This window comes from Phyllobates terribilis, unplaced genomic scaffold, assembly GCF_046119375.1.
Source record: "Phyllobates terribilis strain yellow unplaced genomic scaffold, ASM4611937v1 Scaffold_2__4_contigs__length_985480577, whole genome shotgun sequence".
NCBI lineage: Eukaryota > Metazoa > Chordata > Amphibia > Anura > Dendrobatidae > Phyllobates > Phyllobates terribilis.
Genome location: NW_027362762.1, coordinates 49552665 through 49573242, shown reverse-complemented (window position 1 = coordinate 49573242; position 20578 = coordinate 49552665). Strand labels below are relative to the sequence as shown.

Sequence of the window (20578 nt, the reverse complement as noted above, 5' to 3'; positions counted from 1 at the left end):
ATAACAGTGCCATACTGTGCCTACATTATAGTACATCATGATGAATATATAACAGTGCCATACTGTGCCTACATTATAGTACATCATGATGAATATATAACAGTGCCATACTGTGCCTACATTATAGTACATCATGATGAATATATAACAGTGCCATACTGTGCCTACATTATAGTACATCATGATGAATATATAACAGTGCCATACTGCGCCTATATTATAGTACATCATGATAAATATATAACAGTGCCATACGGTGCCTACATTATAGTACATCATGATGAATATATAACAGTGCCATACTGTGCCTACATTATAGTACATCATGATGAATATATAACAGTGCCATACTGTGCCTACATTATAGTACATCATGATGAATATATAACAGTGCCATACTGCGCCTACATTATAGTACATCATGATAAATATATAACAGTGCCATACGGTGCCTACATTATAGTACATCATGATGAATATATAACAGTGCCATACTGTGCCTACATTATAGTACATCATGATGAATATATAACAGTGCCATACTGTGCCTACATTATAGTACATCATGATGAATATATAACAGTGCCATACTGTGCCTACATTATAGTACATCATGATGAATATATAACAGTGCCATACGGTGCCTACATTATAGTACATCATGATGAATATATAACAGTGCCATACTGCGCCTACATTATAGTACATCATGATAAATATATAACAGTGCCATACGGTGCCTACATTATAGTACATCATGATGAATATATAACAGTGCCATACTGTGCCTACATTATAGTACATCATGATGAATATATAACAGTGCCATACTGTGCCTACATTATAGTACATCATGATGAATATATAACAGTGCCATACTGCGCCTACATTATAGTACATCATGATGAATATATAACAGTGCCATACTGTGTCCACATTACATAGTCCATCATGATATACACATAACAGTGCTATACTGTTAATACATTACTGTACATCATGATATATACATACAAATCCCCGGGCCCGGATGGGATACACCCGCGAGTCCTGCAGGAATTAAGTAACGTCATAGATAGACCATTATTTTTAATCTTTAAAGATTCCATAATAACAGTGTCTGTACCACAGGACTGGCGTATAGCAAATGTGGTGCCAATATTCAAAAAGGGGACAAAAACCGAACCTGGAAATTATAGGCCAGTAAGCTTAACCTCTACTGTGGGTAAAATCCTGGAGGGTTTCCTAAGAGATGCTATGATAGAGTATCTGAAGAAGAAGAACCTCATGACCCAATATCAACATGGGTTTACGAGGGACCGTTCCTGTCAAACTAATCTGATCAGTTTTTATGAAGAGGTAAGTTCCAGACTGGACCAAGGAAATGCAGTGGATGTTGTGTATATGGACTTTTCAAAAGCTTTTGATACGGTTCCACACAAAAGGTTGATACATAAAATGAGAACAATGGGGATAGGGGAAAATATATGTAAGTGGGTTAAGAATTGGCTCTGTGATAGGAAACAAAGGGTGGTTATTAATGGAAAACACTCAGACTGGGTCTCAGTTAACAGTGGGGTACCACAGGGGTCAGTATTGGGGCCCCTTCTTTTTAACATACTTATTAATGACCTTGTAGGGGGCATACAAAGTAGTATTTCAATATTTGCAGATGACACTAAACTCTGCAGGGTAATCAATACAGAGGAGGACAATTTTATATTACAGGAGGATCTATGTAAACTAGAAGCTTGGGCTGATAATTGGCAAATGAGCTTTAATGGGGATAAATGTAAGGTAATACACTTGGGCAGAGGAAATAAAATGTATAATTATATGCTTAATTGTAAAACACTGGGCAAAACTGTAACTGAAAAAGACCTGGGTGTATTGGTGGACGACAAGCTCACGTTTGGTGGCCAGTGTCAGGCAGCTGCTGCAAAGGCAAATAAAATAATGGGATGCATTAAAAGAGGCATAGATGCTCATGAGGAGAAGATAATTTTACCTCTATACAAGTCACTAGTGCGACCACACTTAGAATACTGTGTACAGTTCTGGTCTCCGGTGTATAAGAAAGACATAGCTGAACTAGAGCGGGTGCAGAGAAGAGCGACCAAGGTTATTAGAGGACTGGGGGGTCTGCAATTCTGCAATACCAAGACAGGTTATTAAAGGACGGGGGGTCTGCAATACCAAGACAGGTTATTAGAGGACTGGGGGGTCTGCAATACCAAGACAGGTTATTAGAGGACTGGGGGGTCTGCAATACCAAGACAGGTTATTACACTTGGGGTTATTTACTGTGGAAAAACGAAGGCTTAGGGGTGATCTTATTACTATGTACAAGTATATGAGGGGACAGTACAAAGACCTTTCTGCTGATCTTTTTACTCTGAGGCCTGAGACGGGGACAAGGGGGCATCTTCTACGTCTGGAGGAAAGAAGGTTTAATCATAATCACAGACGCGGATTCTTCACTGTAAGAGCAGTGAGACTATGGAGCTCTCTGCCGCATGATGTTGTAACGAGTGATTCACTACTAACATTTAAGAAGGGCATGGATGCCTTTCTTGAAAAGTATAATATTACAGGTTATAAATACTAGATTCCTTGATAGGGCGTTGATCCAGGGAACTAGTCTGATTGTCGTATGGAGTCGGAAAGGAATTTTCCCCCAATGTGGAGCTTAGTGTTTGCCACATGGGTTTTTTGCCTTCCTCTGGATCAACATGTTAGGCTATGGGTAGAACTAGATGGACTTAGTCTTCCTTCAACCTTAAAAACTATGTTACTATATACATAACTGTGCCATACTGTGCCTACATTACTGTACATCACGATAGATACATAACAGTGCCATACTGTGCCTACATTACTGTATATCATGATAGATACATAACAGTGCCATACTGTGCTTACATCATCGAACTTTATAACAACCACATAAAAGTGCATACATTGTCTACATTATAAAGCTTTGGAACAAAATAAATAACAGTGCCATATGGTGCCTACTTCATGGTACTTCATAATCAATACATAACAATGCCATACAGAGCGTTATAACAAATACATAAGAGTGCTGTACCATGCTTTCATTATAGAGATTTATAACAAATATATAACAGTGCCATACTATACCTACATTATAGAGCTTTGGAACAAATATATAACAGTGCCATACAATGTCTACGTCATAGTACGCTAAAGGGTTTCCTGGGGTCACAGTATTGATGGCCTATCCTTAGGCTGTGCTGGCTATGGCAGCCTTGTCCTATTCACTACTATGCGACAACAGGACAACATCATGCTCAGCTGGTAGCAGGTAAAGAACATGCGAGTATAGATTGGTGCCCCCTCCCAATCTGATATTGATGGTCTATCCTAAAAGATTTGTAAACTGATGGTTAGTATTGGAGGCCTATGGTCCAGTCCTAGGTACCGCAGGGCGCCCCAGTGATATGGTAACAGTAGACCTCACTCACCGGTAGTAGTGTGCTGGGTTTCACAGCCTGGTTAATGTTACGTAGCAGTGCCCACTTGCCCTGGTCTTTTTCCAAGATCTCCTCCACTCCTCTACGTTGGTACATCCCGACTTTTGCAGTCAATAGATCAAAAATCACTTTGCAGATAACGGACTGACAACAATCTCGCCACCATGCTCGCCGCCACTCTAAGAGTCCAATAATCCACAAGAACTCGATCAAAGGAGAGCCTCCATTTTATTTGAAGATGTTGCCAAAAATTCAAAGAAAATCCAAGAATCTCCAAGCGACGTTTCAGCCCTCTGTACGGACCACCGAGGAGCGATTGCTGAGGTCTCACAAACATTTACAGCTTCTGTAGGCCGGGGTGAGATCTGAGAAGAAGAAGGAGCCTTAGAGAGTCCGTCCTGGTACTCATTAATCTGCAGATGGTCCCGGTGGTATGTGACACATGGTTTCTGATTAACTTAATACCTTAACAACCACCAGTTAAGGCAAAGCACTAAGGGAACCCAAAACCAAGACCCACCTGCAGCTCCTCCGCATCTACACAGATAACCTACTTCCATAGCAACAGCTTCTTACATAATTCATGGATCTGTCACCTTCCTTAAGCAGTCCGGGCCCTGCGAGTGTTCACTTCTGTCCATGGATCCCAGTAATCAATATCTACTTAGCAAAACCATTACATAGAATAATTTGGGTAACGCACTGACCATAAATTAAGGACGATGCACAGATAGACGGGAAGAGATTAGTTCATGAGACATCTATCTATCCCATATCTGTCTATCCTAGATAAATACTTATTATAGATAATGGGGCTGATTCATCAAAGCTTTAATGCCAGAAAACTGATGTAAAACACTTTGAAAAGTCACAAAATGTTTGCACAACGTGTGGCCCACCCATGAGATTCACTGAAAGTGCTGGCATTTCTTACACCAAAAATACTACTCCAGTCGCTTGGCCTCAAAAGTGGGGTTTCGGGAGTTGTCCTGAGGGTCTGTTAGTAACTATGTATTAATGTCCAGGAGATAAAGTACATGTTCTCTGTGCGTACAGACACATCACGTATGTCAACGCCATATGGCATTCTGTAAGTCCTTATTCATATATGTGTCAGCGGCCGTCCACTCGTCTCCCCGGAGCAAAACCTCATTTGTTTTTTATTTCTGAGGCTAATCCTGGACTACGAGAAATTGACGGCTCCTCATTTATTACTGTGTAGAAGGGTCAGTCAGCTGTAAGGCCGGGAACCTGCGGACAACCAATACAATTTACAGTTAGAACCTTGTCTGCCATCTTCTCCAGCCCCATGTACAATCCTTATACAAAGGCTGACTTTTCTTCTGATAAATCAATTGGAAAAAGTTGTTTTTGTAAAATATCTTCCTTAGCCCCAGATTTTTGGGGGTTAGGGGACTATGGGACAGAACAGATAAAGGTGACATTAACGGAAATGAATGTCCACAATATAACAGAGTAACTGTTACGGTGGCAGAGGAGATGGACTGTGCAGAACATTGACTCAAACTGATGGTGTTGCTGTCAGAGGTAACATCATCCTGCTTTGACGGAAACAAGCGACGTACCATGTATTCCATAATGCCCTCCATTTCCTCCCCAATTATATACATACCAGAAGGAAAGGAGTTGAATTGTGACCTCCATTTGGTAGTAATACTGCCTAGACAGCTGGTGCCAGTGGTGCCAGTGCTGCTGCTCACTGCATTCCCATATTCTTAGCTATGGCATTGTTTTTTTTTTCTTTCACATTACTCTGTCCATTTACACTTTTTCTTTTACCATACTCTTTGTACATAATTCTAGTTAACGATTCCAAAATGTTTCAACCAAAGTTATTCAACTCTTGACATGAAAGACTGAAGAATAAATGCTAGGAATGTACAACTAACATCCTAAAAGCCTACTGCAACAACAGCCTGCCTGTAGTTCTGGTGCGTTTGACGCGCCCCCGGGGCAATGGGGTACTCGGCAGCCGGGCCTATGGAAGCCGTTGGGGGATATCACGGTGACTGGCCCGGTCCGTGGCCCAGGGCGGTCAACTAAAAAGGGGGGTTGGAACTTGGACAAAAATAAATAAATAGTTTGTGACGCCACCTGTGGTACCTGGTAAGGTTTACCAGCGCTGCTGCAGACCTCCGGGGGGTGATGGGATGGCAGCTGAGGTGTTTCTGCTCCCCACAGGCGGAGCGGACCCCCGGGGCAGTGTGGAGTTTGATGGTGGGTGGTGATGCTGGGGCTTGTAGTGCAGGCGGGATGGCGCAGCAGGAGTAACTGACAGAGACAGGGGATTCGCTTCAATACCTTTACTGGTGCGGATGTCAGGTACGGTCCAGGGTACTCAGTAGGATGGGTGCACTTCAGGACTTCTCCCCAGTGAGCGGGTATAAGGCCTCCTGGTTCGTGTCTGCCTCTCTGTATGCTCCTGGCAAGCCGGCAACTGGGCCTAGCTTATGTGTCGTGCTGTTCCTTCACCTGTCGCTCGGTAGTAGGACCTTCTGCTGGTAACCACTCTCCCTGGACGCTGGGGCCTTGTGGTTCCTGGTCCTGTGTGGGTCTAGCTTCAGGTCTGCCAGGGACTTGTAGTACTCCTGGGATGCCGGTGATCCCTACTGGGTATAAAGGGACCCTGTAGGCGCAGACCCGGTGTCCGGTTTGTATATCGGGGTGAGCCTATAATGCTCCTCTGCCCCCTCAACTCCTCTCTCCTCTTGCCTTTGGCCTCACTCAGGGCCCTCAGAACTCAGCAGCAGACGTGCTGAGTCTTCACTGGTATAAGCGCCAGCACACTACCTTCTGACTGAACACTAAACTAACTCACTCACTAAACTGAGCTGCCTGGCTCCACCTTCCATATGTATATATCCCTAACGGGCTCCCTCTGGTGGTATGAGGTGGAAGGGTGGAGGTGTTTGTATGTAACGAGGGCCTCTTTTGGAGAAGTCCGTCCATGCACCCTGGGTCCTGTGGTACCTGTGCGCAGCAGGGTGCCACACGTTGTGTATGTATCTCAGATTTGACTAGATAACAGGTCTGCAAAAAAAGATCTACATAGTGATCTGTGGGGAAGCTTTTCTTCAGCAGAGGCAGGGAATTTGGTCAGACCAAAATCCCATTGAAAATCACAGACATCTTCATGCAATCTCAGTGAGTGTGCAAAGAAGAAGGGCCAAAATGTCACCTCTAGATGTTCACAGCTGGCAGAGACAGACTCCAAAAGACTGCAGCAGAAATTACAGTGAAAGGTGGTCCTACAATGTATTAACTCAGGGGGACCGAATACAAATGCACAATTTTCAGATTTATATTTCTCAGATAATTAGCCCCTTCACGAAATAGGACGTAAATTTGCATCATATGTCTTGTCCCTTTGATGCGGGCTCCGACAGTGAGCCCGCATCTTTCCCCGTACATGACAGCTGATTTAATCAGAGCTCCACCCGCTTGTCAAATTGGACTAGTAGAACAGATTATGCAAAAAGTTAAATGTGTATTTTTTTTTCTATTTTTATAACAAAATTAAATCCCATTTCCCAAAAAAGGATCTTACAAAAAAAATGCTACGAGTTGCTGGGAATTTTTGTTTGTCTTTAAAAAAAAAAATAAAAAAAATCATTCACCCCTTCACAAAAAGTAATGCAAAAGAAATGTAAATATTCAGAACAGTAGCTTATCGCTTGTCACAAGCAAGCACACTTTCTCTGACTAGCACTGATTTCATTTTTTTCTTCACTATTAGAAAGTTGTGCTGGGGGTTTTGAATTTGCTTTGTGCTTTCTAGTGTTTGAAGGAGGAAGGTAAAATGTGCAATTCACAAGCAGTAGGACAAGGTCAAACCGTCCTTGAGTACATTATTGACTCTGCAGCTCCTGCACCTCTCCTATCCCTCCCCCCTATCAGTGGAATCTATGTATTATTCACAAGCTACTTCTCCCATTTTCCATCTTCAGTGCAGCAGCTGTACCCCACACTCTATCCAGAGTATTTGTCCAATGTTTTAGCCCATCTCTAACGCCGAGATGTGCACTCTGAAGCCCTCCCATAGCCAGTAACATCCTAAAATGGTTGCTGCATTCCTTGCCTTAGCTTTTATAGTGACTTTGATAATCTCTCCTGATTGACTGTGCTATACCATGTGATGTGATAGCCGCTAAGCATTTCGTGGAAGCTCACGTGGTCACGCCTGAGATCTTGTGAGCCCTATCTGACAGATGCAATTTTCAATCTGTTAAACTTTTTTTTTTTTTTTTTGCAAATTGCATCAATCAATTTGCAAATTAGTAGAATTCGCAGGGACTTTCGAATTTCATAAAATTCAAAACTTAGTTGATTTGCACCTAATTGATTCACTTATCTGTGGTCACAACCCTATAAAGAAAAAGAAAGTCCTGAAAATATAAACACAAACCATTGACTTACAAAATACCACCACCACCATGTAAAACACCGCAACCCAAAAAATCCCACAGCACTTGTATAATACTGATATTAAAATCAACCTATGATTCTAGAGCAATTACACAATTACAAGTCACTGAGAAATACTGGGGACTGATGTTTCCCCATAAAATCAATATTAAATTTACCATCCCTTTAACCAGCTGTATTTGGAACGGTCAGTGACCACAGATGACATATTACCACCCAGTAGATGAATAAAAAGAACAAACATCTTGGAATTTCTCCCCTGACGACATTAACTCTGAGATGGCGATATTATGATCAAGCGACTTCTTGGAGCTTGCTAGTTGGGTCATAAATGTCACCACCAGGCGATAAAATCCAGCCGCTGAGGCTACATCGTCTTAATTGTCTCAATAAATTGTCTCAACGTTCTGTGATTGGAGAAACAATTAAAATGTCATCGCTTCCAAAAATACCGAGGATGATAGTAGTGGTTTATATAGTAATTTACATGCTAATGTGAACTTCCAAAGAACATAAAATGTACCTGAGAAGATTGAATCTAACCCTCAAATTAATGGCGGAAGCCATAGCCGGTCAATATTTATGACAACTTTGTAGGTTCACTATGCACAAATGAGAATATTTAGTCTGGGCTACGTCCAAAGAAAACACACAGCGACATGGCCATACAGCTGACGATAACTGTCATACATAGAGCAGGATATCCAGCATATCATACAATGGGATATTATCATATATAGTATAACTGAAAAAGTCTTCATACCTCGTGAACTTTTCCAAATTTTTTCACGTTACACCCACAAACTTGGATGCATTTTATTGGGATTTTATGTGATACCAACCCAAAGTAGCGAATATTTGTGATAAAAAGTTTTCTAATTATTTTTACCCCCTTACCACCCAAGCCTGTTTTCACCATCATGACCATGCCAAATTTTTCAATTCTGACCAGTGTCACTTTATGAGACAATAACTCGGGAACGCTTCAACGGATTGCACTGATTCTGAGACTGTTTTTTTCGTGACATATTGTACTTCATGATAGTGGTAAAATTTCTTTGATATCACTTGTGTTTATTTGTGAAACAAAATGGAAATTTGGAGAATAGGTGGAAAATGTTGCAATTTTCAAATTTTGATTTTTATGTCCTTTTAACATTTCCCGCATGCATACTTCACATCAGCACAAGTTTTGAAACATAATATTTTTGTTAGGAAGTTATAAGTTTTAAAAGTTGACTAGTGATTTATAATTTTTCCAACAAAATTTACAAAACCCCTTTTTTTTAGGGATCACATCACATTTGAAGTGACTTTGAGGGGCCCATATGACAGAAAATACCAAAAATTTAACCCCTCAAGGTGCTCAAAACCACATTCAAGAAGATTATTAACCTTTCAGGTGCTTCACAGGAATTAATGGAATGTGGAAGAAAAAAAATAAACATTTAACTTTTTTTCACAAACATGTTACTTTAGACCCAACTTTTTTTACTTTCACAAAAGTAACAATAGAAAACGGACACCAAACTTTGTTGTGCAATTTCTCCTGAGCACGCCGATATCCCATATGTGGGGGAAAACCACTGTTTGGGCGCACAGCAGGATTTGGAAGGGAAGGAGCACCAATTAACTTTTTGAATGGAAAATTTGCTGGAATAATTAGCGGACGCCATGTCGCATTTGGAGAGTCCCTGATGTGACTAAACAGTGGAAACCCCCCACAAGTGACATTATTTTGGAAACTAGACCCCTTAGGGAACTTATATAGATGTGTGGTGAACACTTTGAACACCCAGCTGCTTCACAGAAGTTTATAACGTAGAGCCGTGAAAATAAAAAAAATCCCATTTTTCACACAAAAATGTTCTTTTAGCCCCAATTTTTTTATTTTCACAAGAGTAAAAGGAGAAAATAGACCCCAAAATTAGTTGTGCAATTTCTCCTGAGCACGCAGATATCCCATATGTTGAGGGGAAACCACTGTTTGGGCGCACGGCAGGGCTTAGAAAGGAAGGACTGACATTTTGGAAAGCAGACTTTGCTGGAATTGACTGCGGATGTCATGTCACGTTTGGAGAACCTCTGATGTGCCTAAACAGTGGAAAACCTCCACAAGTGACCCCATTTTGGAAACTAGACCCCTCGCGGAATTTGTCTAGATGGGTGGTGAGCAACTTGAACCCACAGGTGCTTCACAGAATTTTACAACGTTGATCAGTGAAAATGAAAAAATATATATTTTTCCCGCAAAAATGTTGTTTTAGCCCCGAATTTTTTCATTTTCACGAGGATAGCAGGAGAAAATGGACCGAAAATTTGTTTTGCAATTTCTTCTGAGTACGCCGATACCCCATATGTGGTCAAAAATTACTTCTGAGGCACAGTGTAAAGCTCAGAAGGGAAGAAGCGCCATATTGGAGTTCAGATTTTGCTGGACTGGTTTGAGGGTGTCATATCAATTTGTCAGAGCCCCTGAGGAGCCAGAACAGCAGAACGACTGATAAGAAACCCCATTTTACAAACTATACCTCTCAATGAATTCATCTAGGGGTGCTTTTATCATATTGACACCACAGGTGCGTCACAGAATTTTATACCATTGGGCAGTGAAGAAACAAACAATTACATTTTTACCAACAAAATTTTGCTTTAGCCCCAGATTTTACATTTTCACACTGGGAAATGGGTAAAATGACATCAAAATTGGTTCCACAATTTCAGCTGAATGTAGAAATACCCCCATATGTAGTTGTACAGTACTGCTTGGCCCAACGGCGAGACTCGGCAGGTACAGTGCGCTATTTGTCTCCTGCTACACAGATTATTCTAGAATAGTTTGCAGACTCCATATACAGAGCCCCTAAGTGCTAGAAGATCAGAATCCCCCTCATATGACCCCTTTGGGAATTTATCTACGGGTGTAGTGACGGTTTTTACTCCATGGTGTTTTCCAGAAACAAGCAGCAGCAGATTTTATTGAGTGAAAATTGCAAACTGCCGTTGTAGTGACCAGTACATTATGCCCAGCTTGTACTTCTGGAGACATGTACCCGTAAATTAGGCGGGCTCTCATCGCTACAGAAATGCCAAACATGTGGACGCTAACTGAGGTTTAGGCACACTGGGGCTCAGAAGGGAGGGAGGCATTTGGATTTGGGAGCGCAGAATTTGCTGAATTTCTTTTGGGGGGCGAGGAGCCATTTCACTTTTCCAGAGCCTTTCTGCTACCAGTAATATGGAAGCCCCCTATATTTCCGATAATAGATGACGGATCTGAGTGGGGGCTTTTTTTGTAGATTGAGTTGAAGCTTTTGTTTGGAACATTTTACATAACATTTTGGGTCACATTTACAGTTGTGCTCAAAAGTTTACATACCAAAGAAGAATTTTGCCTTTCTTGGCCTTGTTTCAGAGAATATGAATGATAACAAAAAAACTTTTTCTCCACTCATGGTTATTGGTTGGGTGAAGCCATTTATTGTCAAACTACTGTGTTTTCTCTTTTTAAATCTTTTGAGCACAACTGTATCCTGCTCTCTACGCTGAGCACTTACATAGCGGTTTCCATTTAAATCTCCGAGTGACGTGATTCAGATGAAACCCTCGAGTGATCCATTCACTATAATGAGGCAGCAGAGTTACTCTGGGCTCCATCTGGCCTCTGTTCAGCGGTGTTCTTCTTTTCAGAAGTGCAAAAAACTGTGCTTTTATGCACGCCTAAAAAGATGGTCACTGCCAGATCACAGGTCAGACAGCGTCCACAGTGTCTCCATCGGCTTCATTACAGGGAATCTTCCGCCAGTGGTTCTGTCTGAATCACGTATTTCAGAGATTTACCCAGAAACCCCGATGTAAGTGCTCAGCGCAGAATAAATGTGAGCAGAGCCTTACTGCAATCTTTGGGAGGCAGAATGAACAAATCAACAGCAGGTGAAGAATTGGTTTTATTTATTTTTTATGCCATTCCTCGTGCGGACTAAGTGATTAGACGACTTTATTATTTGGGTCGGTGCGATTACAACTATACCAGATTCATATATTTTTTTATGTTTTGGCACTTTTACACAATAAGGCTGTGTGCCCACGATGCGTTTTTAATGCGTTTCTGCAGCGTTTTTGCATCTGCGGAAACGCTGCAGAAACGCATTAAAAACGCATGGTAGAAGGTCTGCCATGTTCCCCAATGATAATCCGCATGTGCTGTGCACATGCTGCGGAAATTTCCGCTGCGGAATATCATTGCGGAAAAAAACGCAGCACTACCAATTATTTTGCGGAAGTGCTGCATTTTCACCGCCATTGACTTGTATTAGAACGTGCAAATTCCGCAAGACTGCATCTGTACTTGCGTAATTGGTGCATTCTAATGTGCGGATGGCACCTGGGTGTAGATGAGAGGAGAGTCTCCTCCACACCCAGGTACCATTAAAAAATCTGTAAAAAAAAGAATAAAATAAAAATAAATGTATACTTACCTTCCGACGGCCCGCGCTGCGCTCCTGCTTGCTTCCCGGCACTTTGCAGTGGATTGAAGCACCTGCGCTGACGTCGGCAGGTCTTTCAATCCACCGCTGCCGGCAGCCGGGACCGAGCGAAGCAAGCCAGCGCGGGCCATCGGAGGGTAAGTATATATTTATTTTTTTATTTTTAACCACTCTTTCGGGTCACACTATATATGCAGTTTGCATGGATTTATATAGTGTGACCTAGTTGTCACAAGGACTTTCCAAGTGATGCTAATCGCTGGGAAAGCGCTTGTCAATCCGCATGCGGAAATGTCAGTGAATAACGCTCCATTTCCACATGTCCCTGGCAGGAAAAACGCATGTACAATCCGCATGTACAATCCGCATGTACAATCCGCATGCGTTTTTTTCTGCCAGGGAGATGCGGAAATGCTCAGGAAAAAATCCTGAGCATTTCTGCATCGTGGGCACATAGCCTTAAACTATTTTACAGAAAAAAACATATTTCTGAGAGCTATAACTTTTTTATTTTTCCGCTGATGGATCTGTATGGCGGGTTGTTTTTTGTGGGACAAGATGACATTTTTAGAGATACCATTTTATTTATATTCATCTTTTTGATCACGTTTTATTCCACCTTTTGTCCGGCGATAAGATAATAAAGTTTTATAGGTCGGGTTGTTTCGGATGCAGCAATACCAAATATGTGTACTTTTTTGTTTATATATATTTTTTTTTCATAAAAATATTTATTTATGGGTACTATATATCTGTCCACAGGACAAATATTAGTCATATACTTCACAAATCTGGCCTTTATGGAAGAGAGGCAAGAAGAAAGCCATTTTTGAAACGCAAGTTATTAGAAGTCTCGCAGTTTGCAAAAAGCCATGTAGGGGACACAGTGAGCATGTGGAAGAAGGTGCTATAGTCAGATGAGACCAAAGTACAAGTTTTTAAGCTAAATGGAAAACGCTATATGTGGTGGAAAACTAACACTGCACATCATCCTGAAAACACCATCCCCACCGTCACACATGGTGGTGACAGCATCCTGCTGTGGGGAGGCTTTTCTATAGCAGAGGCAGGGAAGCTAGTCAGAGTTGATGGGAAGATGGATGGAGCTAAATACAGGGCAATCTTGGAGGAAAACCTGGCTGCAAAAGACTTGAGACTGGGGTGCAGGTTCAACAAGACAACTACCCTAAACATCCTGCCAGAGCTACAATGGATGGTTTAGATCAGAGTATATTGTGTGTGAACGGCCCAGTCACAGTCCAGACCCAAATCCCAGAGAATCTGTGACAAGACGTGAAAATTACTGACCACAGACGTCTCCATCCAATGTCACTGAGTGAGAGCGAGTGTGCAAAGAAGAAGGGGCAAAATGTCACCTCTAGATGAGCAAAGCTGGAGAGACAGACCCCAAAAGACTGCAGCAGTAACTGCAGAGAAAGGTGATAGAGACAGACCCCAAAAGACTGTAGCAGTAACTGCAGACAAAGGTGAGAGAGACAGACCCCAAAAGACTGCCGCAGAGAAAGCTGGAGAGACAGACCCCAAAAGACTGTAGCAGTAACTGCAGACAAAGCTGGAGAGACAGACCCCAAAAGACTGTAGCAGTAACTGCAGACAAAGGTGAGAGAGACAGACCCCAAAAGACTGCAGCAGAGATAGCTGGAGAGACAGACCCCAAAAGACTGCAGCAGAGAAAGCTGGAGAGACAGACCCCAAAAGACTGCAGCAGAGATAGCTGGAGAGACAGACCCCAAAAGACTGCAGCAGAGAAAGCTGGAGAGACAGACCCCAAAAGACTGCAGCAGAGAAAGCTGGAGAGACAGACCCCAAAAGACTGCAGCAGTAACTGCAGAGAAAGGTGGTCCTACAAAGTACTGATTCGGGGGGGGGGATTGAATACTAATGCAATGCACAATTTTCAGACTTATATTTTTAAAATAATTTAAAATAATTAGGAAACCTTCTACCATTTCCTTTACATTTCACAAATACTTGTTAGTATCACATACAATCCCAATAAAATACATTTAAGTTTCTAGGTGAAACAGGAAAAAAATGTGAAAAAGTTCACGGGGTATGAAGACTTTTGCAAGGCAGCGTAGAGCAGAATATCCAGCATATTATGTGATATCATCATATTACAAACTTCTACGCAAAATTGTGGCACCTTGTAGCATAAATTCACTCCTGCAGCCATAGAAGCGACACAGGAGGTTTGTGGCTTTTGATGAACTCGTCGCACTTTATTCCAGCGTAAAACCATTTAAGAATGTGGACGCAATGTGTGCTCAGGATCTCTGCTTGCTGTCTGGATGGAAAAAAAAAATCTTTATTATGTCCAATCCTCATCCTCACCGAGTCCTGCACATACATCGTCATGATCAGGACACAGCCTATACATGTTCACACCAAAATGCCCCCAATTCACTGACAGCAAGCAAAGACCCTAAAAAGGGAAGAACTAAAAGAGATGTTAGAAAGCTGCAGAATGTCAATATATTGTGATTAAAGGATTTTTATTAAAAGGATCCCCTCCCCCATAACAATGACAACATGTGGGAAACTAGAAAAAAAAAGGGTTCGATACCTCTCCAGCGCCACCCACAGGTAAAAAGAAGCATTACATGTCAAATGAAATTAATGGGATTTGTGGATGTTGAGTCCTGAAGAAAGAAAATTGCTCTTTGAAGCCACTGTTGGGAACGCAGGAAACCCCAAATAATGCCCTAATGGGGTATCTGAAAATGGAATATCTTAAAAAAGCCGACCCTTTAAGCTTTATCTGTTGGCAATGAAATCAGTAGGAATTCATAGATTTCAATGGAGCAGCAGATGCTGAGAGTCCAACCCACGAGGTTCCTGAATATGGAGGAAAACACAAAGCTCCTAAGCACCAATGCAAAATCTGCAGCAGCCCCCTCTCACCAACTGCATTATTTCATACTGGATTCTTAAGAGCAATGGGCCCCTGAAACTCTAGGGCCGCTCTCATATACCAGCAACTTATCACGTCAGCATAACACAAACATCATGCTGCTTGTTCAGGGTGATGGCTCCGTCCTTCCCATCATTTTTTCTATTTTAGTTGTAAGAGATAACAATTACCTGTCTGTGCGGAGAGCGTGGGTGATCGCCCAACCCCACATTCCAGGAGTGGCCCTCGGGCTGCTCGTCCACACACCTAGGTGACGCCACGGCCATAGTGCCGGCTATCTGTGCAGACTTCTCTTCACCCTTCTCCCCAGTCATCTCCTTCTCTCAGATTCTTTCCATAAAAAAATTTTGAACTTTTTAAATCCTCAAAACTTCCAGGACAATGGAGGGACGTCCACGTAATACGTCCGGAGCCAAAGCCACAATTCACAGCCTCATTAGTCCCCCGCTACGAAGCATCCGGGAAGACCCCATTGTCTATCAGAAAAGAGGTGTCAGGTCCAATTTATCTCTGAAGAAGGGCGATGTGTTCCCTCCGCACAAGCAGCGCCTCTGATAATGTTCTTCTGTTTAAAGGCAGCGAGTGGAAAGTTCAGTTCCATCAAAATGTAGAAGAATGTTTACTCCTCAATGCACCAAACCACAGAAGAATAAACCTGCCAGCGCCAATATCAGAGCACACAGGCACCGTCACCGGATGTGTAACCACAGGCAGCCCATTCTAAACAGAGGGCAGGATAGCAATACAGTAGTATTATAGTAGTTATATTCTTGTACATAGGGGCAGTATTATAGTACTTATATTCTTGTACATAGGGGCAGTATTATAGTAGTTATATTCTTGTACATAGGGGCAGTATTATAGTAGTTATATTCTTGTACCTAGGGGGCAGTATTATAGTAGTTATATTCTTGTACATAGGGGGCAGTATTATAGTAGTTATATTCTTGTATATAGGGGCAGTATTATAGTAGTTATATTCTTGTACATAGGAGCACTATTATAGTAGTTATATTCTTGTACATAGGGAGCAGTATTATAGTAGTTATATTCTTGTACATAGGGGCAGTATTATAGTAGTTATATTCTTGTACATAGGGAGCAGTATTATAGTAGTTATATTCTTGTACATAGGGGGCAGTATTATAGCAGTTATATTCTTGTACATAGGGGCAGTATTATAGTAGTTATATTCTTGTACATAGGGGCAGTATTATAGTAGTTATATTCTTGTACATAGGGAGCAGTATTATAGTAGTTATATTCATGTACATAGGGGGCAGTATTATAGCAGTTATATTCTTGTACATAGGGGCAGTATTATAGTAGTTATATTCTTGTACATAGGGGCAGTATTATAGTAGTTATATTCTTGTACATAGGGGCAGTATTATAGTAGTTATATTCTTGTACATAGGGGCAGTATTATAGCAGTTATATTCTTGTACACAGGGGCAGTATTATAGTAGTTATATTCTTGTACATAGGGGCAGTATTATAGTAGTTATATTCTTGTACATAGGAGGCAGTATTATAGTAGTTATATTCTTGTACATAGGGGCAGTATTATAGCAGTTATATTCTTGTACATAGGGGCAGTATTATAGCAGTTATATTCTTGTACATAGGGGCAGTACTATAGTAGTTATATTATTGTACATAGGGGCAGTATTATAGCAGTTATATTCTTGCACATAGGGGCAGTATTATAGTAGTTATATTCTTGTACATAGGGGCAGTATTATGGCAGTTATATTCTTGTACATAGGAGCAGTATTATAGTAGTTATATTCTTGTACATAGGGGCAGCATTATAGCAGTTATATTCTTGTACATAGGAGCAGTATTATAGCAGTTATATTCTTGTACATAGGAGCAGTATTATAGTAGCTATATTGTTGTACATAGGGGCAGTATTATAGTAGTTATATTCTTGTACATAGGGGCAGTATTATAGTAGTTATATTCCTGTACATAGGAGCAGTATTATAGTAGATATATTTTTGTACATAGGAGCAGTATTATAGTAGATATATTCTTGTACATAGGAGCAGTATTATAGTAGATATATTCTTGTACATAGGAGCAGTATTATAGTAGTTATATTTTTGTACATAGGAGCAGTATTATAGTAGATATATTCTTGTACATAGGAGCAGTATTATAGTAGTTATATTCTTGTACATAGGAGCAGTATTATAGTAGTTATATTCTTGTACATAGGGGACAGTATTATAGTAGTTATAGTCTTGTACATAGGGGCAGTAATATAGTAGTTATATTCTTGCACATAGGAGCAGTATTATAGTAGTTATATTCTTGTACATAGGAGCAGTATTATAGTAGTTATATTCTTGTACATAGGGGACAGTATTATAGTAGTTATAGTCTTGTACATAGGGGCAGTATTATAGTAGTTATATTCTTGTACATAGGGGACAGTATTATAGTAGTTATATTCTTGTACATAGGATGCAGTATTATAGTAGTTATATTCTTGCACATAGGAGCAGTATTATAGTAGTTATATTCTTGTACATAGGAGCAGTATTATAGTAGTTATATTCTTGCACATAGGAGCAGTATTATAGTAGTTATATTCTTGCACATAGGAGCAGTATTATAGTAGTTATATTCTTGTACATAGGGGCAGTATTATAGTAGTTATATTCTTGTACATAGGGGCAGTATTATAGTAGTTATATTCTTGTACATAGGGGCAGTATTATAGTAGTTATATTCTTGTACATAGGAGCAGTATTATAGTAGTTATATTCTTGTACATAGGAGCTGGATTATAGTAGTTATATTCTTGTACATAGGGGCAGTATTATAGTAGTTATATTCTTGTACATAGGGGCAGTATTATAGTAGTTATATTCTTGTACATAGGAGCAGTATTATAGTAGATATATTCTTGTACATAGGAGCAGTATTATAGTAGTTATATTCTTGTACATAGGGGACAGTATTATAGTAGTTATAGTCTTGTACATAGGGGCAGTAATATAGTAGTTATATTCTTGCACATAGGAGCAGTATTATAGTAGTTATATTCTTGTACATAGGAGCAGTATTATAGTAGTTATATTCTTGTACATAGGGGACAGTATTATAGTAGTTATAGTCTTGTACATAGGGGCAGTATTATAGTAGTTATATTCTTGTACATAGGGGACAGTATTATAGTAGTTATATTCTTGTACATAGGATGCAGTATTATAGTAGTTATATTCTTGCACATAGGAGCAGTATTATAGTAGTTATATTCTTGTACATAGGAGCAGTATTATAGTAGTTATATTCTTGCACATAGGAGCAGTATTATAGTAGTTATATTCTTGCACATAGGAGCAGTATTATAGTAGTTATATTCTTGTACATAGGGGCAGTATTATAGTAGTTATATTCTTGTACATAGGAGCAGTATTATAGTAGTTATATTCTTGTACATAGGAGCTGGATTATAGTAGTTATATTCTTGTACATAGGGGCAGTATTATAGTAGTTATATTCTTGCACATAGGAGCAGTATTATAGTAGTTATATTCTTGCACATAGGAGCAGTATTATAGTAGTTATATTCTTGTACATAGGGGCAGTATTATAGTAGTTATATTCTTGTACATAGGGGCAGTATTATAGTAGTTATATTCTTGTACATAGGAGCAGTATTATAGTAGTTATATTCTTGTACATAGGAGCTGGATTATAGTAGTTATATTCTTGTACATAGGGGCAGTATTATAGTAGTTATATTCTTGTACATAGGGGCAGTATTATAGTAGTTATATTCTTGTACATAGGAGCAGTATTATAGTAGATATATTCTTGTACATAGGAGCAGTATTATAGTAGTTATATTCTTGTACATACAGTGGGTACGGAAAGTATTCAGACCCCTTTAAATTTTTCACTCTTTGTTTCATTGCAGCCATTTGGTAAATTCAAAAAAGTTCATTTTTTTCTCATTAAAGTACACTCTGCACCCCATCTTGACTGAAAAAAAAACAGAAATGTAGAAATTTTTGCAAATTTATTAAAAAAAGAAAAACTGAAATATCACATGGTCATAAGTATTCAGACCCTTTGCTCAGACACTCATATTTAAGTCACATGCTGTCCATTTCCTTGTGATTTTCCTTGAGATGGTTCTACTCCTTCATTGGAGTCCAGCTGTGTTTAATTAAACTGATATGACTTGATTTGGAAAGGCACACACCTGTCTATATAAGACCCCACAGCTCACAGTGCATGTCAGACCAAATGAGAATCATGAGCTCAAAGGAACTGCCCAAGGAGCTCAGAGACAGAATTGTGGCAAGGCACAGATCGGGCCAAGGTTACAAAAGAATTTCTGCATTACTCAAGGTTCCTAAGAGCACAGTGGCCTCCATAATCCTTAAATGGAAGAAGTTTGGGACCACCATAAGTCTTCCTAGACCTGGCCGTCCAGCCAAACTAAGCAATCGTAGAAGAGGCTTGGTGAGAGAGGTAAAGAAGAACCACAAGATCACTGTGGCTGAGCTCCAGAGATGCAGTAGGGAGATGGGAGAACGTTCCACAAAGTCAACTATCACTGCAGCCCTCCACCAGTCAGGCCTTTATGGCAGAGTGGCCCAACGGAAGCCTCTCCTCAGTGCAAGACATATGAGAGCCCGCACAGAGTTTGCTCAAAAACACATGAAGGTCTCCCAGACTATGAGAAATAAGATTCTCTGGCCTGATGAGACGAAGATAGAACTTTTTGGGGATAATTCTAAGCGGTATGTGTGGAGAAAACCAGGCACTGCTCATCACCTGCCCAATACAATCCCAACAGTGAAACATGGTGGTGGCAGCATCATGCTATGGAGGTGTTTTTCAGCTGCAGGGACAGAACGACTGGTTGCAATTGAAGGAAACATGAATGTGGCCAAGTACAGAGATATCCTGGATGAAAACCTCTTCCAGAGTGCTCTGGACCTAAGACTTGGCCGAAGGTTCACCTTCCAACAAGACAATAACCCTAAGCACACAGCTAAAATAACAAAGGAGCGGCTTCAGAACAACTCTGTGACCATTCTTGACTGGCCCAGCCAGAGCCCTGACCTAAACCCAATTGAGCATCTCTGGAGAGACCTGAAAATGGCTGTCACCAACGTTCACCATCCAACCTGACGGAACTAGAGAGGATCTGCAAGGAAGAATGGCAGAGGATCCCCAAATCCAGG

General features: G+C 40.6%; 1 protein-coding gene across 5 annotated transcripts in view; it reads right to left on the bottom strand.

The window, feature by feature from the left end:
• Nucleotides 1–20578, bottom strand: part of MYO7A (myosin VIIA) — a 454077-nt gene that overhangs the window by 394348 nt on the left and 39151 nt on the right. For 2 of the 5 annotated variants that reach the window (XM_073661628.1, XM_073661646.1), the window contains exon 1: nt 3489–4275. The exons of 1 other annotated variant lie outside the window; for it this stretch is intronic. In XM_073661628.1, the coding sequence (XP_073517729.1) occupies nt 3489–3593 (105 nt within the window). In that variant the 5' untranslated portion in view covers nt 3594–4275. Of the gene's footprint in view, nt 1–3488; nt 4276–15535; nt 15987–20578 lie in introns of those variants that run through there. 2 more of the 5 variants (XM_073661622.1, XM_073661633.1) reach the window with 2 other exon arrangements.